Source organism: Scardinius erythrophthalmus (assembly GCF_964197995.2).
Source record: "Scardinius erythrophthalmus genome assembly, chromosome: 5".
NCBI classification, from domain to species: Eukaryota; Metazoa; Chordata; class Actinopteri; order Cypriniformes; family Leuciscidae; genus Scardinius; species Scardinius erythrophthalmus.
In genome coordinates this window covers 16,666,089-16,690,115 of record NC_138225.1, presented here as the reverse complement: position 1 = coordinate 16,690,115, position 24,027 = coordinate 16,666,089, and the positions used below count along the sequence as shown (strand labels likewise).

At 37.3% G+C, this 24,027-nt stretch overlaps 1 protein-coding gene across 4 annotated transcripts in view; it reads right to left on the bottom strand.

Annotated features, from left to right (window-relative positions):
* The window catches only part of trpm3 (transient receptor potential cation channel, subfamily M, member 3), a gene marked incomplete at both ends in the record, with an annotated part of 154,168 nt that extends 130,163 nt beyond the window's left edge, over positions 1 to 24,005 (bottom strand). For 2 of the 4 annotated variants that reach the window (XM_081365729.1, XM_081365731.1), the window contains one exon: positions 4,966 to 5,142. In XM_081365729.1, the coding sequence (XP_081221855.1) occupies positions 4,966 to 5,142 (177 nt within the window). Of the gene's footprint in view, positions 1 to 4,965; positions 5,143 to 9,490; positions 9,554 to 23,788 lie in introns of those variants that run through there. The other 2 variants (XM_081365732.1, XM_081365733.1) reach the window with 2 other exon arrangements.
* Positions 24,006 to 24,027: the final 22 nt, after the last annotated feature.

Below are 24,027 nucleotides of genomic sequence, written 5' to 3'. Positions count from 1 at the left end.
TAAGTAAATTATCAGATATAGGTGAGTAAAACTTTTATTTTTGGGTGAAAAGTCTTTTTAATATAACAAAGTTTGAAAGTGATTAAAGGGGAGATTCGGAATGAAATAACCTCAAATAAATTAAAACAACTGCTGTTTTGTGCCTAATTACAGAGGGCGCAGACAGTAACTTTTTTTTTTTTGCTGGGCTGCGATTAAATATGGTTTAAGTTTAAACGTGTGCTCAAATGCATATTGTAAAAATTGTGATAATCATGTCGTGTCTGATGCCATTCTAGCAACAGGCTCCCTAAGTCCCTGCGGTGACTGGTTTTTGAAAAAAAAAAAAGCTTTTATCAGAAATACACACAGGCAAGAGTGTGAGCTCATTAATTCACTGAGATGAGTGCTGGGTTCTGTTAGGCTTTTTCAGCTGTCAGAGATTCTCCCTCTCAAGAGGCCAGTTGGCTTTACCAGAGGGAGTACCTTTCCAATTCACGCCTGTTATTTCATCTAATGCTGAGGGACGGTGATTTGAGACCTAAGCACCTGGGTTATTCTGCAGTGGCTGGAGGGTCATGGAAAAGTGGGGGTGGAATAGTGTAGTCGAATAAGACAGAAATATGCTTTTACAGGACTAAAGTCTACACATTTTATGCAGATGTCTATCAGGTATAAATCATTCACTGAATTAAATTCAAGTTAAGTTCAATCAACAACATTTGTGAATCGTGGCACAAAAAAAAACAAATTTTCACTTGTCTCTCCTTTTCTGTAAAAAAAAGAAGAAAATTTGGGTTAAAGTGAGACACTTACAATGGAAGTGAATTTGGTAAATTAGTAAATGGGTAAAATACCTTCACAAGTATAGCCACAAGACAAACAATATGAGTGTTGAGATATAACTTCAGTGTGAAAATCAATTATCAACCTTTCTTTGTATAATTACATCCCATGACAATGTTGTAAACTGTAAAAATGACAGTGTACATAATGCACAAATTTTAACAGAAGAATTAAGTGCTTTTATAAAATTATAAGGTTCAAATTCCTGCAAAAAATTGGCCCCATTACTTCCATTGTAAGGGACGTGTCTAAATAATTTTTGTGGTAATTAACATTATGCTGTAATCAACACGAATGCTGTCGATTGAGCTTAACTTGTATTAAGCCTGGAACATTCCTTTAAAGCTAATTAGGGTTGTGACTTTGCCCTTTAAAAGCACAGAGTAGAGTTTATTGAGGTGAAAGGAAGTGATGAAATCACTATAATTTAGAATTATACGATTTTGACTCGTTCAAAAAGCATCTGAACTTTAGTGACATATCTGTAACCGAAGTGAGAAGTCGACTGTAAACGTGCAGGGCGATATGTGCGACAGTTGCTATAACAACCAAAGTAAGCCACATCCGCCAGGCTTAAAGCCCTGTGGCGGTAGCACAAAATCAGCCCCCCGAGGTTGTACCGGCTCATTCCAAAACTCTGATCCGCTCCTATTTCAGTTGCCCAGTGTAATGCTGTTTAAGACTACCTTAACACCAACCAAGCACAAGATGGATTTTCTGAATGTTTAGGAACAAGAAATTCGTAAACACAATGGGACGCATATCTGGTGACTTGAGTAGAATAACTTCAGACTGTGAATGTACATGTGTACTTACAGGGATGTAATGTGAGTAAGTGCGTTCTGAATCGTCCACACGTCCAATTTACGCTTAACATTATTAAACCTTAAGTCTACAGAGATTTCTTTAGGACTCAAACAGCATGTAACACATGAAAGTACAGAATATTGATTGGGAATTTCTATACTTGAACCCACTATAGCACTATTCCCCTTAACACCTCCCACTGAGATAAGCCCATATAAAGAAACAAAGATATATAAATGACTCTGTTTCCAAGCTACAGTTGCCAAGGTTTGTATCCACACATTCTCATCAGCCTCCTTTGTTTCAAAACCACACTATGGAACAATTAGCCAGTTTGAGCATTTGTGTTGGCATGCACACGCTCCTCACTGTTTGCACTGCCACTTAGTGCCTAATGTCCGGCCTGCCGAGCATGAAAGCAAACTTCCTCCAAGTTGGGATGTAAAACCGTAAAACTCCTCAAGGTGACTGTTGGGAGTCCCTCTTAGACCTGATTCATATTCTATGAAAGTACTTAAACATTAGCACAGACATTTCACTCTTCACAATTCATAATCAACACAAGTATTTCCAGAACTTCTTTGTGTTTCTCACATTAATGTCTTCCTAGCACCATTTGGTGACACATTTGTTCTCTATTTCTGTTTATTTTTCTCCTGGTTCTCCATCAGGTACATCTATATTAAACTCATCTAAATATCTTACATCTTAAAATGTAGAGCCAGTGGATATGGACAGTTATAAAAGACTAGATGTGTCTTCAAGTTGATAAAGGTGTGATTCAAAAGGCAATCCATTTGATACACAAAGTGGAGTCGTTTCTATAGCAACATGACCACAAATAATTTCACATCCACCCACCTAAAGTAAACACTTACTTTATGGATTTGGAATACATATTGCCATTTAAATACACTGTGGATGAGAGTAAACTAGCTCAATGAATGTGCCCGTTTTCACTTTTGAGGACTTTGATTTACTCTAACACCAGCTTCTTCAGTCCTTAAACTAGTCCTTTTTTCAGATGTGTATCAAGGCTTCAGAGATTTTTCATTATGTTTCCCAGGTGCTGTATTTCCATTATTTTTAAATCAATGGATAAATTGCATACTTTTTAAACATTCAGATCAGTACTGATTGAATGGAAAGTTGTGTGACAGTGGCCTTCGAGACATTGTTGGCATAATAGTATAATGGTTGGAAAACAATTATGAATAATTGCAGTTTGCATACAATACTGTGTATAGGCTACTTAAAAATGCTACTCAGCAACAACAAGTCAATAGCCTAATTGCAGCTGCACTCAAGAACAAGTAGCTAGTTAATGACTCTCTATGATTGCAGTTTCATTTGTTTGTGTCTAGTATATGTGTTTTGGTGTATAGTGCAGAGCTCAACAATAAGGATTTTTTTTCCAGACTGCCACAAAAGCCTGATTAATAGAGTACATTTTTATATTTGCTAGATTGATTTTAGCAATGTACTTTTATATTAGCTAAAAAGTTTACTTTATCTTAACAAAAACTATTAATAAATTCATAAAGACACTTTTGCTAGAAATTTATGTCATAAAATGCAGAACATTGTAGTTTTTAACATTCACATGTAACTGTAACTGATTGTAGTTTTTAACATTCATACGGATGCTTTCAAAACTATAAGACATTCATGCAATTTCAACAAAAAACTCATCTAGCTAATTTTTGATAACATTATCTTGGTGACAAAGCAGCAGAATTTGCAACAACAATACAGAATCCCAATCTCAGAGAAAACCAAACGTTTATATTTGGAAGGCACAAAAATGGAAGTACATGATGAATGAATGTAAAAATTTGTGGCAGCGCAGCAGTAGCTCGAAAAGGTAAATGACTGTCTTGTCAACGGATCCAAAATTAAATCCTTATTGTTGAAACCTGCAGTTTGTTTGATCGGCCGACATAAATTGTGTTGTATCGTAAGTCACTTTGGACTATAAGTCCAAAAAAACTAAACACAAACACACGCACTCACACGTTTCCTTAGCTATCTAAATGGGTATATTTCATAGACTTCAACTGTTTTTATGAACAGCTAGTTATAAATATAATAACCTACCCTACCCCTAACAGAAAACTTTCTGCATTTTTACATAAAAAAAAATAAAATAAAAAATAAACTACTTTATTTATTTTTACAAATAAGGCTGTCCCCAAGGCTTTGTCAAATTTAGCTCACTTCTGAGTATAAATTTTTCTCCAAAATATAGGCGCACACACACACACACACATTCTTGTACATTTATCTTTATGAGGACATTCATTGACACAATGCAATCTCTAGCCGCTTACCCTAACCTTACCCATGACAACTAAGTGGCTAACCCGAACCCTTACCCTAAACCTACCCTTAACCTAATTATAACCTTATCCCTAAAACCAAGTCTTGACCCTCAAACAGGCCTTTAAAGGGGTCTCAGAAAGTGAGGACCGGCCAAAATGTCCTCACTTTACTCTCTTTGTCCTCACTCCAATGGTCTAAATCTCAAACTGGTCCTCACAAAGATAGTTGTACAAGTACACACACACAAAATACAGTGACTTATATTTCAGAAAATACAGTATCTTTTCTTCTAGCTGTGCAACTGGAGTTTGCACAAAAGTGGCAAAAGAATCTTTGGTGTGTGACAGATGGTTTAGAGCACGCTTTAGGGCACACTCTTGCGCTTAGCAACAACTGACCCACTGAGTTTCCCCTCGTTATTGACTCCAAATCAGCCAAAATGAGATCAAACATCAGGGGGTTGGGGTTTTCTTGCTGGAACTACCACATGCCTGAAATATTTGACTGCAGAGATGTGAAATGCAATTTCCCCTCACTTAGCACATGGAGTATTCTATGGCCTGGTGTAACAAAGAATTTCACATCAGATAACAATAACAACACATACCAAATGGCACATGGTCCTGGAAGAACACCTGATTATGATATATATCTAACATCGTCACCTTTCTCTCTCTCTCTATGCCTATCTAGTCTCACTCCATGCATATGTTCTGTGCACTTGAAAGCAACATCATCATAAAAACCTTTTAGTGGTCACAATGCGTTACACGTGCTACCCTGAAACTTTCCACTGGCATCCTCCGAGGCAGAGGGGAACCTTTAGATTCCCACCTGCTGAAGCCAGACTCTTTCCTGCACCCCTCTGTCCATCTCTGTGTGATCCCATGCCCTCGTTCTCTACTCTTCCTCTCTTCCACCAACGGTCCCTCCCCTGCACACACCCTCCTCGCTCCAAGTTCAACAAATCAGGGAAGATAGAGAACACACAAATGCTGTTCTGCTTCTTACCACAGCTTGCTGTGAGGCCAGTCCTGACCTCTTGGTAGACCCCTGTCTGGAGCTCAGTCTCTTCCAAGACTCGGAGAAGCGCCCTCTGGTGGAGGGGCGTCCGGGCCCCTGCGCCTCCTCCCTTGTGGTGCTGACCTTGAAGCCTTCTCTCCTCCCCTCCCACTTTCTTTTAGTCATAACTCTGAAGGCTTTCTTGACGACTCTGGAACAAAAGCCACGGAAACAAGGAACCCTACAATGTGATGATTCGTCTTCCTCTAAAACTCTCCTCAAGTGTCAGGGCATCTCTTTCCTGTCCTTTTCTTGAACAGAGAAGCAAAAGAAGTGGAGGGAGTTTGGCTTCTACACCCTGTTGCATGTGGTCCCGCAGCTTCAGTTAATGTAGGAGGCTTCACCCGTAGATATAATAACACAGAAGGAGAGAGACAGAAAAAAAATGTAGCCTGCACGGCCCCGCCTGCAAGGTTCCTCTCCTGGTTTCAGTCTTCTGATGTCTTCAAACTGAGCGGGCAAAGGCAAAGCGAGTCATTCTGGAACTGAGCTCTCATCCTCACACTCTCTCCCCACCCTCATTCACACACTCTCCCTCCCTTCCTCCCTCCCTCTCCACTTGTTATATCTCCCTCTCTCATCTGCTTCACTGCCAAAGTTCACAGCTCACGTGTCGCCAGCTCTTGCCGTACAGCGTTTGTGGAGATTAAAGAGTTATTCAGAACAGAAGGTTTCTACAGGTTCCCCCTCTCTTTCTCCCCTGTGGTCCCACACTGGTTTTAATCGACACAAGAATGCAGGTTTCACATCAGCAGAGCTGAGACCCACACGCTCACCGGTACAAAACACTTAGTACTTTGTGATTTCAAGACCTAAGAACTTTTGTTACAGCTAACATGAAAGGTGATTCACCAAGATCTGTACATCTTGGCCCATTTTGGTACCACAGAGAGGTGACCCCCAGAGATTATGTACTGTAGCACTTATTGGGACAATGGACTGAGATTTTGGTAGTAAAGAGTAGGATTTCCCCCCCATGAAAACATCTCTGTCATGTGTTCTACGACCAGGGAAAACAGACTTACTTTACATAGATAGAAAATGAAAGCTGAACTTCCTCCTGCTGAGCTGGTAAAAATACAAATCAAAGCAATGAATGTGGAAATTTAAATATTTTGAATTAAATCTAGGCCTACCAATGCAACCACACAAAATCAGAGTAAGACTGTACTATTACTACAAAGGCATATAGTAATTTCTGATTTGTGCAAAAAACTGGCAAACCATTCATCCCATTTACACCTCTGACATATTGTACATTGTGATAAATCCGGCATAAGACCCACCTACTCATAGTTGCCAAGGTTACCACAAGAAAACACCAGTCCAGCATAGCTGGTGGTTCATTAGCATTCCAGTTTACATCAACACTTAAAAACTACAAAGGAATATGCACCATATACTGATGCAACAATTATAGAACATTTTCTCAGAGATGTGATTATGCCTTTTCAAACTACAAATTAAAGATATTAAAAATTTAGATTACTAGGATTCAAACAAGAAAATTAGTTTGGATGGTTTTTGCTAAATGAGACACTTAAGATTGAATTTAGAGCTGAAGGTTCTTGTGATGGCTCATGGATATTCCAATGGCATTAATCTGATTAGAAATAAGAAAGTAACACGTTTTCTAAAGGCTTTCCAATAAGTTTAATTAAAAGTGTACGCGAGAAGACTAAGGACCTGAAAGAAAAATCTCGGCATGTAACCTTATGTAAAGCCCACAGCACACTGAGTCATCACCCTTGGAAGTAAGCGTGGTATTTTAATAAAAAAGCTGCTTGTTAGATCTGAGAAAACAAATAAGACCAACATATTTTCTGACCAAAAGAACAGTTTGCTGATGGTTAGCAGCAACAATAAGAAACATCTCTTTAAATCAGAAAGAAAAATACTTCTAAGAACAATAAAAAAAAATAGAAAGTGAATATAATTTAGAGCTATCTTTAGCTTTGACCGTGTATGACTAATTCAAAAACAAAAGATAAGTAATAACTTTTATAGCACAAAAATAGTAATTCAATGTAAGATTTGTATATAATTCTCAAGAACCAAGGATTTTTCCTTCACAGCTTTACTTTTCATCTTTAGAACAAAATTCAGCAGAGCTCATAAAATTTGCTATTCAATATTACATTAACTGTTTAATTAGACAAAACTTTTTTCCAACCTGTCGACATCTGACTCACAGGGGCCAATTTCCCATTATTCACTGTGGTCATTTTATCCATTATGTCCTCAACCAATTTTTCAGATCAGCAATTTTGTGACAGATTAAATCAGTCACAGTTGCCACTGTTTTTCAGAGTTTTCGGTATCAAGTACGTCCAACATTCACACAAGACAGAATACCGGAAAAATAACGAAAAAACAACAACAACAACAACAACAACAACAACAACAACAACAACAACAACAAAAAAACAGTAAAAGTATTAGTAAAAACAAACAATATTGTGTCTATATTACACAATATTAACTTATTACTGTTGTAAATCAATAGGCCTATCACATTTGCACTCGTGTGATATTGCAGACTGACAGGATTATGTTGTTTATGTTAGTTTCATTCCTGTGTTTGTTTCTTGTGCTTCAGTTCAGTTGAGTCCTAATTACCTCCTAGTTAGTCTCCTTGGTTCCTGATTACGTTAAGCAGTCTGTCATTAAGGTTTCTTTGTGTAGTTATACTCCCTGTCTCATTCACAGTCAGTTCACTGTTGGTTCTCATCTAAGTGTGAGTAGTTAATGTAATGTTGCTCTATGCCTTCATCTACTGTATTCTCTTCGTGTTCATTAAACAAGTTAGTCTTTGATCTTCATCGACATGATTCTGTTAACTACCATCAGTTGTGAAAGTCGTTGCTTGTGTGATATAGCCTAACTATTTCATATGATATAAATATGAAACAAAAACTATAGGGTAGCACACTAGCACGTGTAACACGTTGTGACCACTAAAAGGTTTTTATGATGATGATGCTTTCAATATCTTGAATTTTAGGGCCATTCTAGCTATTGCCCTGCTGTCCATCATCAATCAACTGTATAAAATGTAAGATGAAGTATGTAACTCTGGGGTGGGTGCATAAATTGCGTTAAATGTTTTTAATTGCTTTATTTTCCCATAACTAATTCATTAAATTAACATGTTAAATCGACAGCCCTGATATATATTATATTATTATATATATTATATTATATATATATAAATAAATCGGTATCTCTCCAAAGCCACGCCTCCTCAAAAATACATGAACACACACAGCCAGAGCACAGTCTGCAAAGCATAGAAACCATAGAAACCATCGTTGCCATAGAAACGAGAACATCACCAGTTCCCATCACTTAATTACGACATGGCGTGAAAGCAGCCTAAGCTTGTTGTTTTGGTTCAGGAGGAACAGTAAAAGGTGGCTGTTGTTTGTTTGTCAGTCAGTGACTGTCTGTCTACAACTCGTAACCTCATGGAACGCGCTGATGACGTGTGATGTCTGTGTTATCAGGTGCGTGGAGGTATGGAAATAAATAAGTTGACAGGCAGGTAGGACATCCTATGACGGACTGAATGCAATGATTGGACAATTTTTTTGGTCCTGAGATTTCCACTGAAGAGATATGTACATTTTATAATATTTAGACCATTTCTATTATTGATTGCTATTAGGATGTGAAGAGAGTTTCAACCAGTATAACAAAAAGTGTTTATGAAAAACTACCTTTAATGTGACAATGCATTAACAGTTAAAAAAATAGTAACATTAAAGCAGGCTATGATTGACCCTATATCACCTGTAGTTCAAGCCAGGATTGCCAGGTCCACGGTTTTTCCCTACCAAACATTACATAAGTTACCTCCCATCCAATAATCGCAAAGAGCTTTGTTACTTCTGATAAGAAACAAAGTCTGAGCTTTCAAATTATGTCAATTTATCACAAAATTTAAACAATAAAAGGCGTTTTGACGCTGTTATATTTGGCATGACAGATCGCTGTAGCACCTCAGTTCAAGTCAGCGAGTCTTCCACACAATACAAGTTATAGCACAAAAAAAACATGCATGAACATCGAAAAGATACATTACAACTTACTGAAATTTATCACGTCCTCATGTAATCGGAAAGACGTCAGTAAAACAGCTTGTGAACAATATGTCACTTAAAGTTGCATTTACCACAGGAAAGTTATCCAATACACAATTTGTTAGTTATAGAAAAACTAAAGGAACTTACTGTTAATTATGTGTATGTTTGAATAAATTTGAAATGAAGACAAGCGTTTATTAAACTAGCCTATGTGCAACTGAGTTGTTTTTTATTTTAACCTTGAATATTATAGTGTTGTACCAACTGAGAGGGTCCCCTGTATAGTTTACTTTACAGCATTAGCTGGGAGATTTTTTCATTAAGAATATCAAACTATCGGTATCGGCAGATATCATTCTGCAGTCTTGAAACTGTAACTGTAGTCTTACCTTCATGTCTGTGCAGAGAGGTTGCAAAACTCTCCTGGCTTGGACTTTTCTTGTCATGGAGTCCTGTTAAATGAGGAAAAGACAAAGCATTCACTTTCTATTTAATGAATAATGATGTACTGTATAATGTCATTTGTTTATAATTTTTTTTTAATTCTAAATGTAGTTTAGGAAAAAATAATTTTCAGATCAGTAACCATGAACTTCCTTCTTTGCATTTTGAGTAATTCATGACTCATGAGCATAATCACTATAGCAGTTTCAGGCAAATCCATAAATCTTACAAAAAAATTATGTCTAAGAATGAAAGGCTTAATCCTGGTGACTGAGGAAGGGGTGAGCGTGTGAAGCTTGGTCTGTTTTATTAAAGGCAAGAGAAAATAATGACTATTTTGCAGCTATAGAGCAATAAAAACCTGTTACCATCTGTATCTGTCAGCATGTGTGTATGTGTAAGTCTGCAATGACATTGGAGAGACACATAAATGGAGGAAGATATATTTATAATGGCAAGATATTTAAATTTCATTTAATTTGCTCAAATGCACAGTTTAATAACTAAATTATAATGACAGAAATCTCTGGAGTATCGTGGGTTAACTGGAACACATTAACTACTCATCTGATTAAATCACAGAGGCAATTTCTCTGAGGCAGCAATAGGCTGTCATTTTAAAGAAACTGATCAATCTGCTCAAGTAAAATATGGAAAAAAAGAGAAGGGGGGGGGGGGGTTGTTTCCATCGTAAATAAATGATGTGCATCACAAAGTGAATATTCGTGTGATCGATTTTATGATAGTTCTGTATTACAATTAGTGGGTGAAACCGAAGACAGTTTCAGCCTCAAACAGCACTCCCACGGACCACCCACAGTTTGCTTCTTAAGCGCATCAGGAAACCAAGTAATGTTTACAAGGTATGGTAATTGGTATACAATAAAATACAATAAGCAGAACTAATCACTTAATTTGCCAGATTAATTAAATCAAAGATTTGAAAGATACTCAGAATTTAGTTTGAGACCTTGGGTAGCAGGGTAAGTGATGGTTCCAGAAATATTTTTCAGGTAAATTTTTTTCAATGGAATTTAAGAAAAATGTTTATTAAAAAGTTCTAAGACATGAGCCAAACCAACCAGCTCTGAGATGAATCACAACATTAAACATTTTGAAGTATTTTTTTCAAAAAGACAAAGGTATTACACAATGTAGATAACACCTAAATGTAGTTAAAAAACATAATATTGTGAAACGGCTATTTTAAAATTGTAATAATGTTTTCTATTTTATCAGGGAAAGACCTGAATGGTGTAATCAAATTAAACATTGTAACACAAGTTTAATATTCTGATATAAACAAAGTATTTGTGTCCTTATTCTTAAAAATAAAGATTATTTATTAGCATCTGTGGTTCCATGAAGAACCTTTAACATCCATTAAACTTTTCCAAAGAAGTTTTAGTGGAAAAAGGATTCTTCAGGGTATCACACTAAGAAAATAACCTTTATTTTTAAGTGTGCAGGATACATACATAGTGTGGGTCTTTACCAGAAATTGCACTGTTAAACATCTTTTTTTATTTTTTTTTAGAAAAAGTTAGAAAAACATAACTCCTGCAGACTACTTGAGTAATTCAAGCAGTCACAAAAATATTTTAAAGTTCAGTCAATCGTTAAGATGAAAAAAGAAGTTGAAATAATGTACTGAAATCTTTAACATAAGCATGATTAACAACCTTTGAGCTAACAGTAGTTCTATTTAAAGGTTTACAACTTATGGTTGAAAATCAATATCCCTAAAATAAATAGGATTTTTACATTCAGAACTGTTGCACTATATTATTGTGATATAATTGATTTCAGATATAACCCCTCTTTTTCTTGGAGCGGAGAGCAGTTCTCGGTCAGAATAAGTCAAAAGTCCTGCTACAAGACTACACCTGTGATAGTGTCATCAATTCTTATGTTCTCCTGTCTCTCATATCTAGCTTGTGCATTCTTTTGAGTGCTAACTTGCTATCTATCTGTCAGCCCCCAAAACAAAAGACAGAAATGAATCATTTTGAAACAAAATGCTTGGCAGAATTTCGCTAATGTATGCAGAGTCTAGCTCCCTGCTAAAACTGATTATCATAGCATAGTGTCTTTTTTTCAAGCTTCATTACACATGGTTCACTCTCTCGGTCAAGATTAAAGAAGACTTCAGATTGCTCTACTAATTGGTTCTTGATTGTTGAATGATAAAAAGGTTGTGGATGCATTTTTTAGCAGTCTGGAGCCATCAATAATTCAAGCTCCACAACAACAAAGTCAGTGTGTGTGTGTGTGTGTGTGTGTGTGTGTGTGTGTGTGTGTGTGTGTAATCCTGATATTAGCAAAAAAAAGATTTGTATAAAAAAACAGACATTTCAGATTTAGGGATTCAATCTTATTGGTTCAGACTTCAGAATCAATGGCAATTTAACAGCTATAGCTTGCTATATGCATTCTCAATACAGCTTAATTTATTAATATTTGTCATAATAATGATTCTATTCCAGATCAGAATTAGCAGTAGATCAACTGTAGATGCAACAAATCCAATGCTCTCAAATGTCACAGCCTGCCTTAAAAAACAGAGTGGTTTTCTCTGATAACTTCCTAAATATCATTTCTAACTTAACTAAAACATTATGGCATGAAAGTAAATAATCAAACTACTAAGGAAAGGCACAGAGACAGGCCAATTGTTTGACAATATATCCAGTTGTGAAAATATAAAACATTCCTAAGCATTGACATGTAATAATTTGTATATCTACATGCAATCGTCTGCTTCGGTGAAAGTCAGTTATACAAAAGAGAAGCATGAGTGATTTCTCCTTTGAGAGCATATGGTATAAAGCCTTCTTGCTCTGTGCTCACTGCAGTTTCCAACAGATGGTGAATGAGTAACAGCTATCATTTATTTACCATAGCACTAGTCAAATGCAGTGACCGATTGGCCTCATTATTAATCAGCTTGAAGTTCAATAGAAGTATCCATCTTTCCAGACCAAACTGTAAAAACACTAATCAGAAGACCAAAACAATCCACTCTTCTCTATTTAGTGATAGAGGTTAACAGCAGCACAAAAACATACACGTGACGAAAAACGATGTTCGTTTTAAAAGACAACAGTGTATATCTCTTACCAGTTTGATGATTCCTCTCCTACTTCTTTCTTTTTCCTCAAGGAAGTCTCTCTTGTTACCCTGTGACGATTTAATGTTCAGAGTCTCAAGCAGGCGGTGAGGCCACAAAAAAAGCCAAAAGGCCCCTAATAAAAGTTTTTATGAACAGAAATGTAGCTTTGGTTCAAAATGCACAGGTGACAAAGTCTCTCAGAGACGAAGCCCTTGTTGACCACATGACTCATTTGACAGCAATGCCTCTCCCTTGGGTCTGTTCCCTGCATTCATGGCATCCAGCAGAAGCATGCATCCGTGAGCCTAGATCTCCCATGCGCTGTTCTTGTGTCCCGAGCGTCAGAACCCCAAAACAACTTTATGTCTACTTCAATGGTGCTTGCAAAGTCCTTCAGCATCCATTTTAAAGTTAAGCTTCACAAACTGATCTGTAATAGATGGCTCATTGGGAAAAAAAGTGTCCGAACTTATAAGTGTCTACAGGGAGAGGGAGAGCGCAGGAAGGAGAGAGTGTATGCCTGTCGTTGCCCTGTCACCAACGCATGACACACGTCATCAGGGGAGGCACCTGGGCCACAGACATCTGTTTGACTCTCCCAACGAGACACGGGAGGTGTGGGGACCAGAGGGTGGTAGGGGGGTCTGGGAAGCCGTGTGGGCCAAGGGTAAGAGAGGGGGGCTGGGGTAGCAGTCCCTGCCTGCTTGCTCACAGATGCAGGTTGCTAGGTGAGGGGGCTATAAATGCTCTCTTATTGAGGGGCTAATGATGTCAAATAAAATAAAGCAAACAGTCGGCGGCTAACGAGGACTAATTTAGCGTGCTCTACGTAATGAATTAATGACGAGCACCCCACTGATAGAAATGGTGAGTGCAAGAAATTGCAGGAGACTGTGGACTCCACCGCTCAAAACAGGAGGGCCGCGAATCTACCGATTTCACTGACAGTTCTGCTCTTCTTCATCTTTTCAGCCTTCTTTCCTCTAATATATTTCTAGTTTAAAGTTTTTCTAATAAAAACTGAGTAGCTTTCAAGTCTATCGTCGTAATGCCCCTCTCTCTCTCTCTCTCTCTCTCTCTCTCTCTCTCTCTCTCTCTCTCTCTCTCTCTCTAATCATTCTCATTTTCATGGTTTGACTGCTGTTTGGATTGAGGTGGTCTGGTTTGATTTGGCTTGTCTCTGAGGTTGTCATGGCTAGAAGGAGCCGGATGAACAAAACACATTAGCTTCCATGCTGCTCCATCAAATGGATCTCATATAAGTGAGAGGGAAAAAAGTATTTCGTTTGAAACTGAAAGACTGGCATGAATATTTGATAGATAACCACAAATAAAAACCTCAATGATGATCAAATGTTGCAGTCATGTACAGATTTACATAGTAATTATAAGTGCGTTTCATATGGAAAAATGCTTTAAAAGACATAGGCTAAGTCTTATCAAAAAGTTACAGGGATAGTTCACCCCAAAAAAAAAAAAAAAATTCTGTCATGATTTACTCGCCATAATGTCATTCCAAGTTGTATGACTTTCTTTCTTTCATTGAACACTAAAGTAAATGTTTTGCTGGATTTTAATGATGCTTTTTTCATACAATAAAAGCAGAGACCAGAACCTGTCACGCTTCAAATAAAACAAAAAAGAAAAAACAAACCCACATAAATGTAATCCATATGCACAAACCCCATTTCCAGAAAAGTTGGGACATTTTGTAAAATGCAATAAAAAACACAATCTGTGCTTTGTTAATTCTCTTGGACCTTTTTTTAACTGACAACAGTACAATGATTTCCAATGTTTTCACTGACCAACATAATTATATTTTATAAATATAAACAAATTTAGATTTTGATGGCTGCAACACACTACAATAAAGTTGGGATAGAGGCAAAATAAAAGTGAAAAGAGTAGAAAATATTGCAGTTAAACTCTTTTGAAACAGTCCACAATGAGCAGGTGAATGAGGGTATCGTGATTGGGTGTAAAAGGATCTTCTCTGTCTTTGCAAGCAAAGATTGATCATGGCTCAACACTTTGTGCCAAATTTCATGAGAGAATTGTCAAACAATTCAAAAATTACATTTCTCAATGCAAGGTTTGCAAAGAATTAATGTATTTTACCATCTACCATACATAATATGTGACCCTGGACCACAAAACCAGTCTTATGGGTCTTTTATTTATTTATTGAGATTTATATATCACATGAAAGCTGAATAAATAAGCTTTCCATTGATGTATGGTTTGTTAGGATAGGACAATATTTGGCGGAGATACGACTATTGAAAATCTGGAATCTGAGGGTGCAAAAAAATCGAAACATTGAGAAAATCTCCTTTAAAGTTGTGCATTTATGTTCACGATTGTGCTGCATTCACTCACAAAAATACATGTTTTATACATTTACAGTAGGAAATTTACAAAACATCTTCATGGAACATGATCTTTACTTAATATCCTAATGATTTTTGGCATAAAAGAAAAATCGATAATTTTGACCCATACAATGTATTGTTGGCTATTGCCACAAATATACCCGTGCGACTGGTTTTGTGATCCAGGGTCACATATTGTAAAAAGATTCAGGGAATCCAGAGAAATCTCAGTCTGTGTAGGGCAAGGCAGGAGACCTCCGTTGAACCTTTGAGCCCTCAGATGGCACTGCATGAGAGCCTATCATGCTACTGTGTTAATACAGCCACATGTGCTCAGGAGTACTTTGGAAAACGTTTTCCCTTAACACAGTCTGCCGCTGCATCAAGAAATGCAACTTGAATCTCTGTTACGCAAGGAGAGAGTTAAACATCTGTTCAATGCAGAGATGCTGTCGGGTGTGTGTGAAAGAGTGTATGCAGAGACATACACTGCCATCAAGATGACATCTTTCCAGGGTGGCAAAACACTCTAGAAGGGATGTTATATACAGGACTCCCTTGTAAAAGAGAATGTGTCTCAATGGGACATTTCCTGTTTAAATAAAGGTTATATGTTCTTGACCTCCAGATCTGTCTCTTATTGAAAATGTATGACATCATGAAAAGGAGAATCAGACAACGTCGACCACGGACTGTTGAGCAGATGTCTTATATCAGGCAGGATTGTGTAAAAATTCCACTTACGAAACTGCAATGATAATTAGTAATATATATGTTTATATTTACAAAATACAATTAAGTTGGTCAGTTAAATCTTTGGAAATATTTTCTTTGTACATTTTTCAGTAAAATAAAGGATCAAGAGAATTAACAAACGTAACAGGGAAAGCTCCTAAAGCTTAGTTCCATATAAATTAACGGATAATTTGTTGTTTTGTCGTTAGTGAAAATCAATATTGACCTTGTATTTGAAAAAGGATCCTCATATGAAACAATACTAAAATTCAGAGTCAGTTCATTTACATTCGGAGATAGGCCAGTCTATTTTTGACTGACAAAATGCTGGCGGCCGGAAACAACAACAGCTACAGTGAGTTGTTCAAAACCTTTCTTTTTAGTAAACTCTGTGTACACAAACAATGTTCTCAACGCTTGAGTTCATGTGAAGAGTCCCTGGTGATACTTCGAGCAAAGTTTCATGTTGTGTCGAGCCTTCTTAGGGTTTTAAAAATAGCGATTTTGATGCTATCATAGTAAGTGCCCCTAGCACTCCCATTCAAAAGGCAATCTGACCGAAAACAAAAATACGGTCAATCTTAAAGGAGAACTCCGGTCAATTTTAACATTGAGCTAATTTTTTTGTAAATTTGGAGTGCTGTCAGTACAGAGAACAACGAAAAAAATCGGTGTTGCCGACACCGTGTTATCCTCTTTTTAAAATTTGCACCCTGTTGACTTCAATGGGGCAAGTTTTAAACCTGCTTTTAGCCTCTTAACATCCTTGATGTGTCATTACAAGTGCACAGCTAATGTGAGTGATTTCTTCAGAGTGATCACGGGTGAATCTGACTGCAGTAGATGTGAAAGATATTAATAAAAATGATGTTATTTCAGCCAGCGCACATACCTGTATTTTCTTCCTGTTTTCGGTCGAAGTCCATAGTAGTCGATTGTCGAGTTCACGCGCGTGATCATAGGTAACTAAACCTATGCGTGGGAACTCGACAATCGATTACTATGGACTTCGACCGAAAACAGGATGTAAATACAGGTATGTGCGCTGGCTGAAATAACATCATTTTTATTAATATCTTTCACATCTACTGCAGTCAGATTCAGGCTAAAAGCAGGTTTAAAACTTGCCCCATTGAAGTCAACAGGGTGCAAGTTTTAATAAGAGGATAACACGGTGTAGGCAACACCGATTTTTGTCGTTGTTCTCTGTATTGACAGCACTCCAAATTCACAAAAAAATTAGCTCAATGTTAAAATTGACCGGAGTTCTCCTTTAAAAGTGGCATTTCCATCCTAATTATGCTTTTAAACGAAAGTTTGCTTCGGGTAGATTCACAAAAAAATACCCTAGGTTGCATTTTGGCGAGAGTTACACTTTAAGAAAGTCATAATATTGTTGAAGTATTATACAGCAGTAAAATGAGTCTTTTAAATGGCCATGGGTCAAGCTGAATTCACTTCTGTGCTTTTATTCTCTCAAATACAGTCCATCAAAAGGCTGGGCCATTTCTAAGAGGTTATTATGAGTAAAGAGTGCAACCAGCCATGGGCATGCTCTATAATAACCATAATGTAATGAGTCAATTAGCAAGGGTGGGGGGATGGTGCCAGAGAGATAGAGTGAGTGACAGAGAGGTAGAAGGGGAGTTGTGATTTGTCCCCCATGATATGGTTTCATATCCTCACAGCACTGTGAGTGGCTGTTTATATCCATCTAAAATCTTTAGCACATCTGAGGGTTGTAATGATGCAGAGAATTGGCCCCATATGTCTGGACCCATCGGGTCTAAACGGACCATCAGCGATCCAAATAATCCTAAAAAGCTCCATGGCAACAAGGCACCGCTACACAGAGGTCCATTGCATACATCGCTCGACTGCACTGTTGATCAGTAGAACCAATACGGTTTGATAGCTTTTTAAAAATCACGTCATGAATACTAAATATATTTTTAAACAATTCTGTAACTTAGGCCACAAGACTTGTCCCAGCAAACCATTTACATATTTTAGATTTATTTGAATATACTCAAAAACAAGATGTTATTTTGCACAATTGTCTTTCAAACACCCTAAATATTCAACCAAATATAAGGCATTTACTCAAGAAAATGTCATGTAATACATTAAGATATTAGTCCTAAGCCTAGAGGAAATGTTTTGAACATGCCATTGCCAACCTAGAAAGGAAAGGAAGATTATAACACTCCTTTGAGCAGTTTCAGACATGCATTATATGGTGGGAAAAGTGATGAGTGCCTAGAGAAATCACTTTACTGTCTCTCTCCATTTGAGGGTTCGATAAACTGTGGGCCACATATCAAAAGAAAGATCAGAAATCTCAACATCATTTAGCAAGATCACTCAACTCACACTCAAAAGCCTTGCTGACCTATTTCTTGCCTACTGAATTAAACCAGCAGACTAACCGTACAAAAGTGAAGGAACCTCTAGGAAGGAGCAGTTTGGTGTACACAATCTCCATTGACATCAGATGGTCAAAAAAGCCTGAACAATGAAGTGGAACCACCAATTGCAATTTAAAACCACTGCTTTAATGAAAAAGAAAGGTCATATGTGACCTTTCTCAATGGCTGAAATCTGAAATCACATACTTTCCTAATATATAGTAGGCAAAAAACAGTATGTGACAAAAGAAGCATAACCGAATTTACAGTACTCATAAAAGAGTAGGCAAACAGTACCCGGATGACCTGCTTCTTCCAGCGAGATTCTGAAGTGTGCATGCAATGGACACTTTACTATCCCATGAGGCCACGGGAAAGGATTTATTAATGGCAGTGAAGCAACATAACTGACGATGGTAGGTCACATGATAATGACAACATGGTGAATGTAGTATGTTCAGATTACATTCATATTACACACATTCATACTTTATAGGCCTAAAACATATTTTTTTAGCGGTCGTGAAGTAAATACTTATGCAAAAATAAGTACCTACTCAAGAGAGACGCTGCCAATGTCTAGTTAACAATGCTCAGGAGCAGGAGCCATCTCAATATAAGGAGTCCGCCTTTCTTATGGAGCTCCTATGCTCATTGATCTGGGTCTTTAATTGGTGGTTAGTCTTACCAATATATTGTAGACCACATGGACATGTGATGAGTTAGATAACAGATGTCGATGAACAGGTAAAAAATGAGCAAATCTTGAATGGAAAAAAAGCCAGTAGAATAATCCAAAGTCATGTGTTTGTGAACTTCATAAAAGTTTCTGAATTAAACAAATAGCCTAGTCTCTTGTGTTAAATCCCATAGCAGGGTTCCTTAAATACCATCCCAGAGTTGAGCTCAAACCCTGATCAAACCTGTAACCTACATGTATACCTGTAACTATGTAGACCTTGATTATCTTATTCAGGTGTTTGATTAGGTGTTAAGCCCTCCAGGGCCAGATTTGAGGAACCCTTACAGTATGAAAAAAAAGGGGACGCTCCTTGAAGATGTTGTATCCAATGCCATCTGTTCTAAGAACATGCTAATGTTTTTTGATGATTAACTTAATTGCCTGACTGAACAGTGTAGGTGGTAAACAACACACACAAGATGGTATTTTGGTTATCTTAGGTTGTGACCTTACTGGTGTAGATTTAACTTTTTTAATTGCTTGCTTTTTAAATCGTATTACTTTCCACCTCAAAGTCATCAGTATTTGTGCATATTCTCCTAATTCTGAGAAATTAGCTAAATTAAACACTGAAGCTAAGTGGATTTATTAAATGGATTGTGTACACCCTAAGGGATTGAATGAAGAACTTCAGTTGTCATGTTTTTATGAAAGATGTTTTCTCATCAGTCTAGACTAGTATAGATGTTTGTGTTCTCCAATTTGATGTATACTATTTATTTATATCACTAATTGTTTTGAATTAAGATATATTGATGGACACCACTTTTAAACTGTTTGCATAGATTCATATATATTGGCTAAGACTATCTTGTGACCAAGCATGTTGGTGAATCTTGTTAATTTATTATACTTTCAATATCTTTTTTTCCCCCCTTTAAGATAATACATTTTTCTTTAAATGTTACTTTTTGCTCTAGCTTTTCCATTTTATTGTTTATATTTTGGGGAATTTTCTATTAATTTCTTTTTAGTTTAATATGTATCATCACTGAATCTTTATTGGATTGTGTAGCGAGTTCATTTCATGTATTATGTATGTTGTTCAAATATGTCTTCTGGATTGTTAGTATACCCTAGTTGGGTTGGCCATGTGATCCATGTTATCATGAGACTCCTATTAAGATGGCTCCTGCACTGAGCATTGTTAACTAGGCATTGAGAAAGGTCATATATGACCGAAACATTTGTCACTTTTTCATTAAAGCAGTGTTTTTATCTTGCAATTGGTGGTTCCCCTTCATTGTTAGAGTGTGCAGGCTTTTTTGAAGTGTTTCCCTAATTGAAGTTTTTGGTCTACGGATCTCATTTGGACAATTTAAGGCACGGTGAGTTCCTGGCTTTTCATTAGACGGAGTCGACATTTACACTACCCCACTAAGTGCCACCTCTGTGGGGGGAGGATGTTGCCATAGTAGCATACCCCCTATGTCCCTTTCTGAGTCATTTAATTATTAACAACCCCATGCCTGAACTGTGCAGTGATATCTTAGTCTGTTGCACCACAATGTGTGATACACACAGTCTGGTGCAAACATATACCCATACAGCACGGCTGGGCAAAATTTTAAACATAAGAACAGTCTGAATTCAATTTTCAAAAATTTCAATTGAAGTTTCTCAAACCACATGATGCTCAATTGAGACAAAATTTCTCCTTAGTCTAACAAGTTTTGAGAGAAAAATTGTTAGAAATTAAATCTATGGTTTAGCTATCTGATTTGTTACGGTTCTGTTTACACTTGACCACATAAATATCCACAAAACATTTAAAAATTTGATCTTCAATTCCTGTACTATATGTAAATTAGAGTTCACATCAACGAAAGCAACAGATAAGCTGCATTTTTTTTTATCATCAGCTAATTTCTACTAAGATTATTTAAATAATCAAAGACAGAATGAAGTTTTTGGCAGAATATGGGAAGTTGTGTGTGGAGCGATGAATCACAATGAAACACGAGTTGCATGGTGATGTTCCAGAGTGGTGCCTTTGAAAATCTGCTGAGAAATATAGCCTAATTATAAATGCATCTCTGCCACAGTGAAGCATGGAGGAAGAGGTGTCATAAGGCGTTTCCATTACAGATTTGCACAAAACTTTTGCGTTTTTTTTTTAAATGTCGACAAAAAACTAGTGCGAAATGACAGCGTTTCCATTGACCGATCTTATGCGACTAAAACTTAATTTTTTCCTCTCGTGATAAGTAAAATCATTCCAAAAACCATGGCAATGGACGTTGGTAGGTTTATGTAGGCCTACCATATCCCAGCCACTGCACTAGCCTTTATTATTAATCGAAGATGTATGAGTGTTTTTTCCAAGCATTAATGGTAAGGAACGACCCTTATTATACTTGTGAGCAAGCACATATGAGGTGTTTCTGGGTGTTTCTCCCTCATATCTGCTTCGAGGTCTTGATTGTGGCATTTATCTGAGGTTTAGAATCCATTATTCCTGTAATTCTTTCGTCTTATATGAATTTAATATAGAACTCTGTCTCGTATTCTGTCCAAACATACCGTGTCATCTAGGTCAGGTGACCTGTTTCCATTGCAGTTTTGCGAAATATTTCTTTTTCGAAATGCCTGAAAAACCACCTCATGCGAGCGTAAAAACTTTTTTGCGATAAATGGGAGTTTTTGCGAAATTGACGTGTTTCCATTGGGCGTATTTTCAATTCGCAATTTCAATTTTGAAGGGTAATGGAAACACGGCTATTGTGTGGGGAGCCTTTTCAGCTGATGGTATTGGCGAGCTACTGTGAAAAGTCATTTAATGCTTTTGAGTACAGGAGAATATTGCAGAATGGCTTGCATCCCACAACTGAAAAGTTGTTATCTAAAGAGGAATGATCAGATGTTATTTTTCAAGGAGACAATGATCAACAAAGACAAAGCTATCAAAGACATCTCTGTCAGATCAGAGTCCAGAATTGAACCTTATAGTGAATATTTTGTCTCGCATTAAATTCAAACGAACTGGGAGACATTTTTCAACTACTCATGAACTGTTTGAAGAACTTAACATTGAGTGGAACAACACTGACTCTTCTTCCTGTCTGCAAGTTAGGGAAGGCTATTCTATGCTAAGTTACTTTTTCTACTTTATCTGTGCAATTCTTGCTAACTTCCTGACTAGTGATTTGTGATTAAAATGGTTGAGATCATTAAAGATCAAAGCGTGGCTTTGGAGAGCGCTGTAAAGGGAGGGTGGGATCTTCTGCTTTCAAAGCTAGCTTGCTATTGCTAGCCTCTCCGACATTGCCTACCATACCAGTTTAAAGGAGACCTATTATGCAATAGATGTGTGTCCAGAGTGTGTAATCAACCAGCCTATGATAATAAAAACCACCCACTCCTTTTTTATATAATCCCCATAAATCATGACCAGTCTCTCCAAATGAGCGTTTCCTGATTTCCCCCTACTCTTACATAAAAGCAAAGGGAAGCCCCATGCATGACTGGTGACAATCTGCCCTATTAGCATAGATAGGCTACTGCCCTGAGTGAGCCGCAGCAGTCTGCCATTTCTGTTTCCTCGCTGTAGCAACTGGAGCTATACAATGTCTGCGCCAAAAAAACATTACAAATGTTCTGTTATTGGATGTACTGTACCAACAAACATAAGAGTCTCCATAGACTCCACACAGGACACCATGGTTGAATTTCATTTATGATGAAATGTGCCGAAGACAAACGTTAAAGTGTTACATATTTGCGCAAATCATTTTACGCCGGACTGCTTCACAAACAAGGGTCAAATCATCGCTGGATTAGCACAAAAGTTGTTTTTAGATAACATGAAGGTACACACTAGTCGATGAGTTGAATCAACTTACCTCCACAACTACATAATTGTATCCACTAACCATTCACGATTGCATGCTGCGATTAATTGCAATTAATGAAAAGAGGGCAGGGAGCAGCAGCTCATTTGCATTTAAAGGGACAAACACAAAAACGGTGTGTATTTGCTCACACCCAAATAGGTGCAAATTTGACAAGCTATAATAATTGATCTGTAGGGTATTTTGAGCTGAAAATTCACAGGCCCATTCTGGGGACACCAGAGACGTATAGTAGGCTACATCCTGTGAAAAGGGGCATAATAAGTCTCCTAAAGACCAACACCCACTCCCCCCAATGTTCAAGGCATGGTTATGGCCTTGCTCAAACGAATGAATACTATAAAATTAGTAACTTAAGGAATACTCAACAAGACCATTACTGTATCAGATTACATTGATGTTTGTTTGCCAGACAGCTAGAACCATTCTGCCCAGATTCACTGCATGGAAAGTTAGCATTAGCTGATGAAACCGACTATCAGTGGGTTTAATATGGTTCAAGGGTAACATTTGAGTAGGAGCAGTTTTTTTATTATTATTGTTCTGGTTCTGTCAGCGGCCCACCACTCAGCCAAACGTGCCATGCTAAGTTCTGTGTGAACACTGTGAGCAGCGTGACAGAAGTTAATCATGATAACAATATTCCCACGCGTGGAAGATTTCGGCGGGAACATTACTGACAGTCAATGTCTGACGAAAAACATGCTGCAGCACGGTCAATATTTATGTGATGATCAGTCTCTTTGTAAAGCTAAAGTATTTTTAGTTAAAAATTAATAATTCTTATATAATTTAGCCTATTTATGTTAAACAGACAAACATTTCTGTCAGATGTAGGGACAGGTGAAATCGTGTCTGTGCTGTAACAAAAGGATATATTGCTAGGCTTCATTTAGATTAAGTAACGTTACTTTACTTATCATGCATGCTCTCGTTCAGAAGACTAAGGATCAAGAAAGGCAGAATAAAATAGTAACTGGAGGAAAACATAGCTGTTGTGTGTTTGAAGCCTAACGTTACATGATTGATGAGATCTCCTTTCTGAGAGTCCGAGTGGCTCACTTCATATTTCACACTCCACACTCCCTAGTCCCGCCTGAATCCCGTTCCAGTTTATTGGACCAAGCTCAATGACCTGGATCACGCATGACAGTCTTCAGTTAACCGGGAAAGCACTGGTGGAAAATGTGGTATAGTGGTAGTAAGTTACTCCATGACTTTAACAAACCTGTGAAGCAACTCTGCCCCCTACTGGTCAC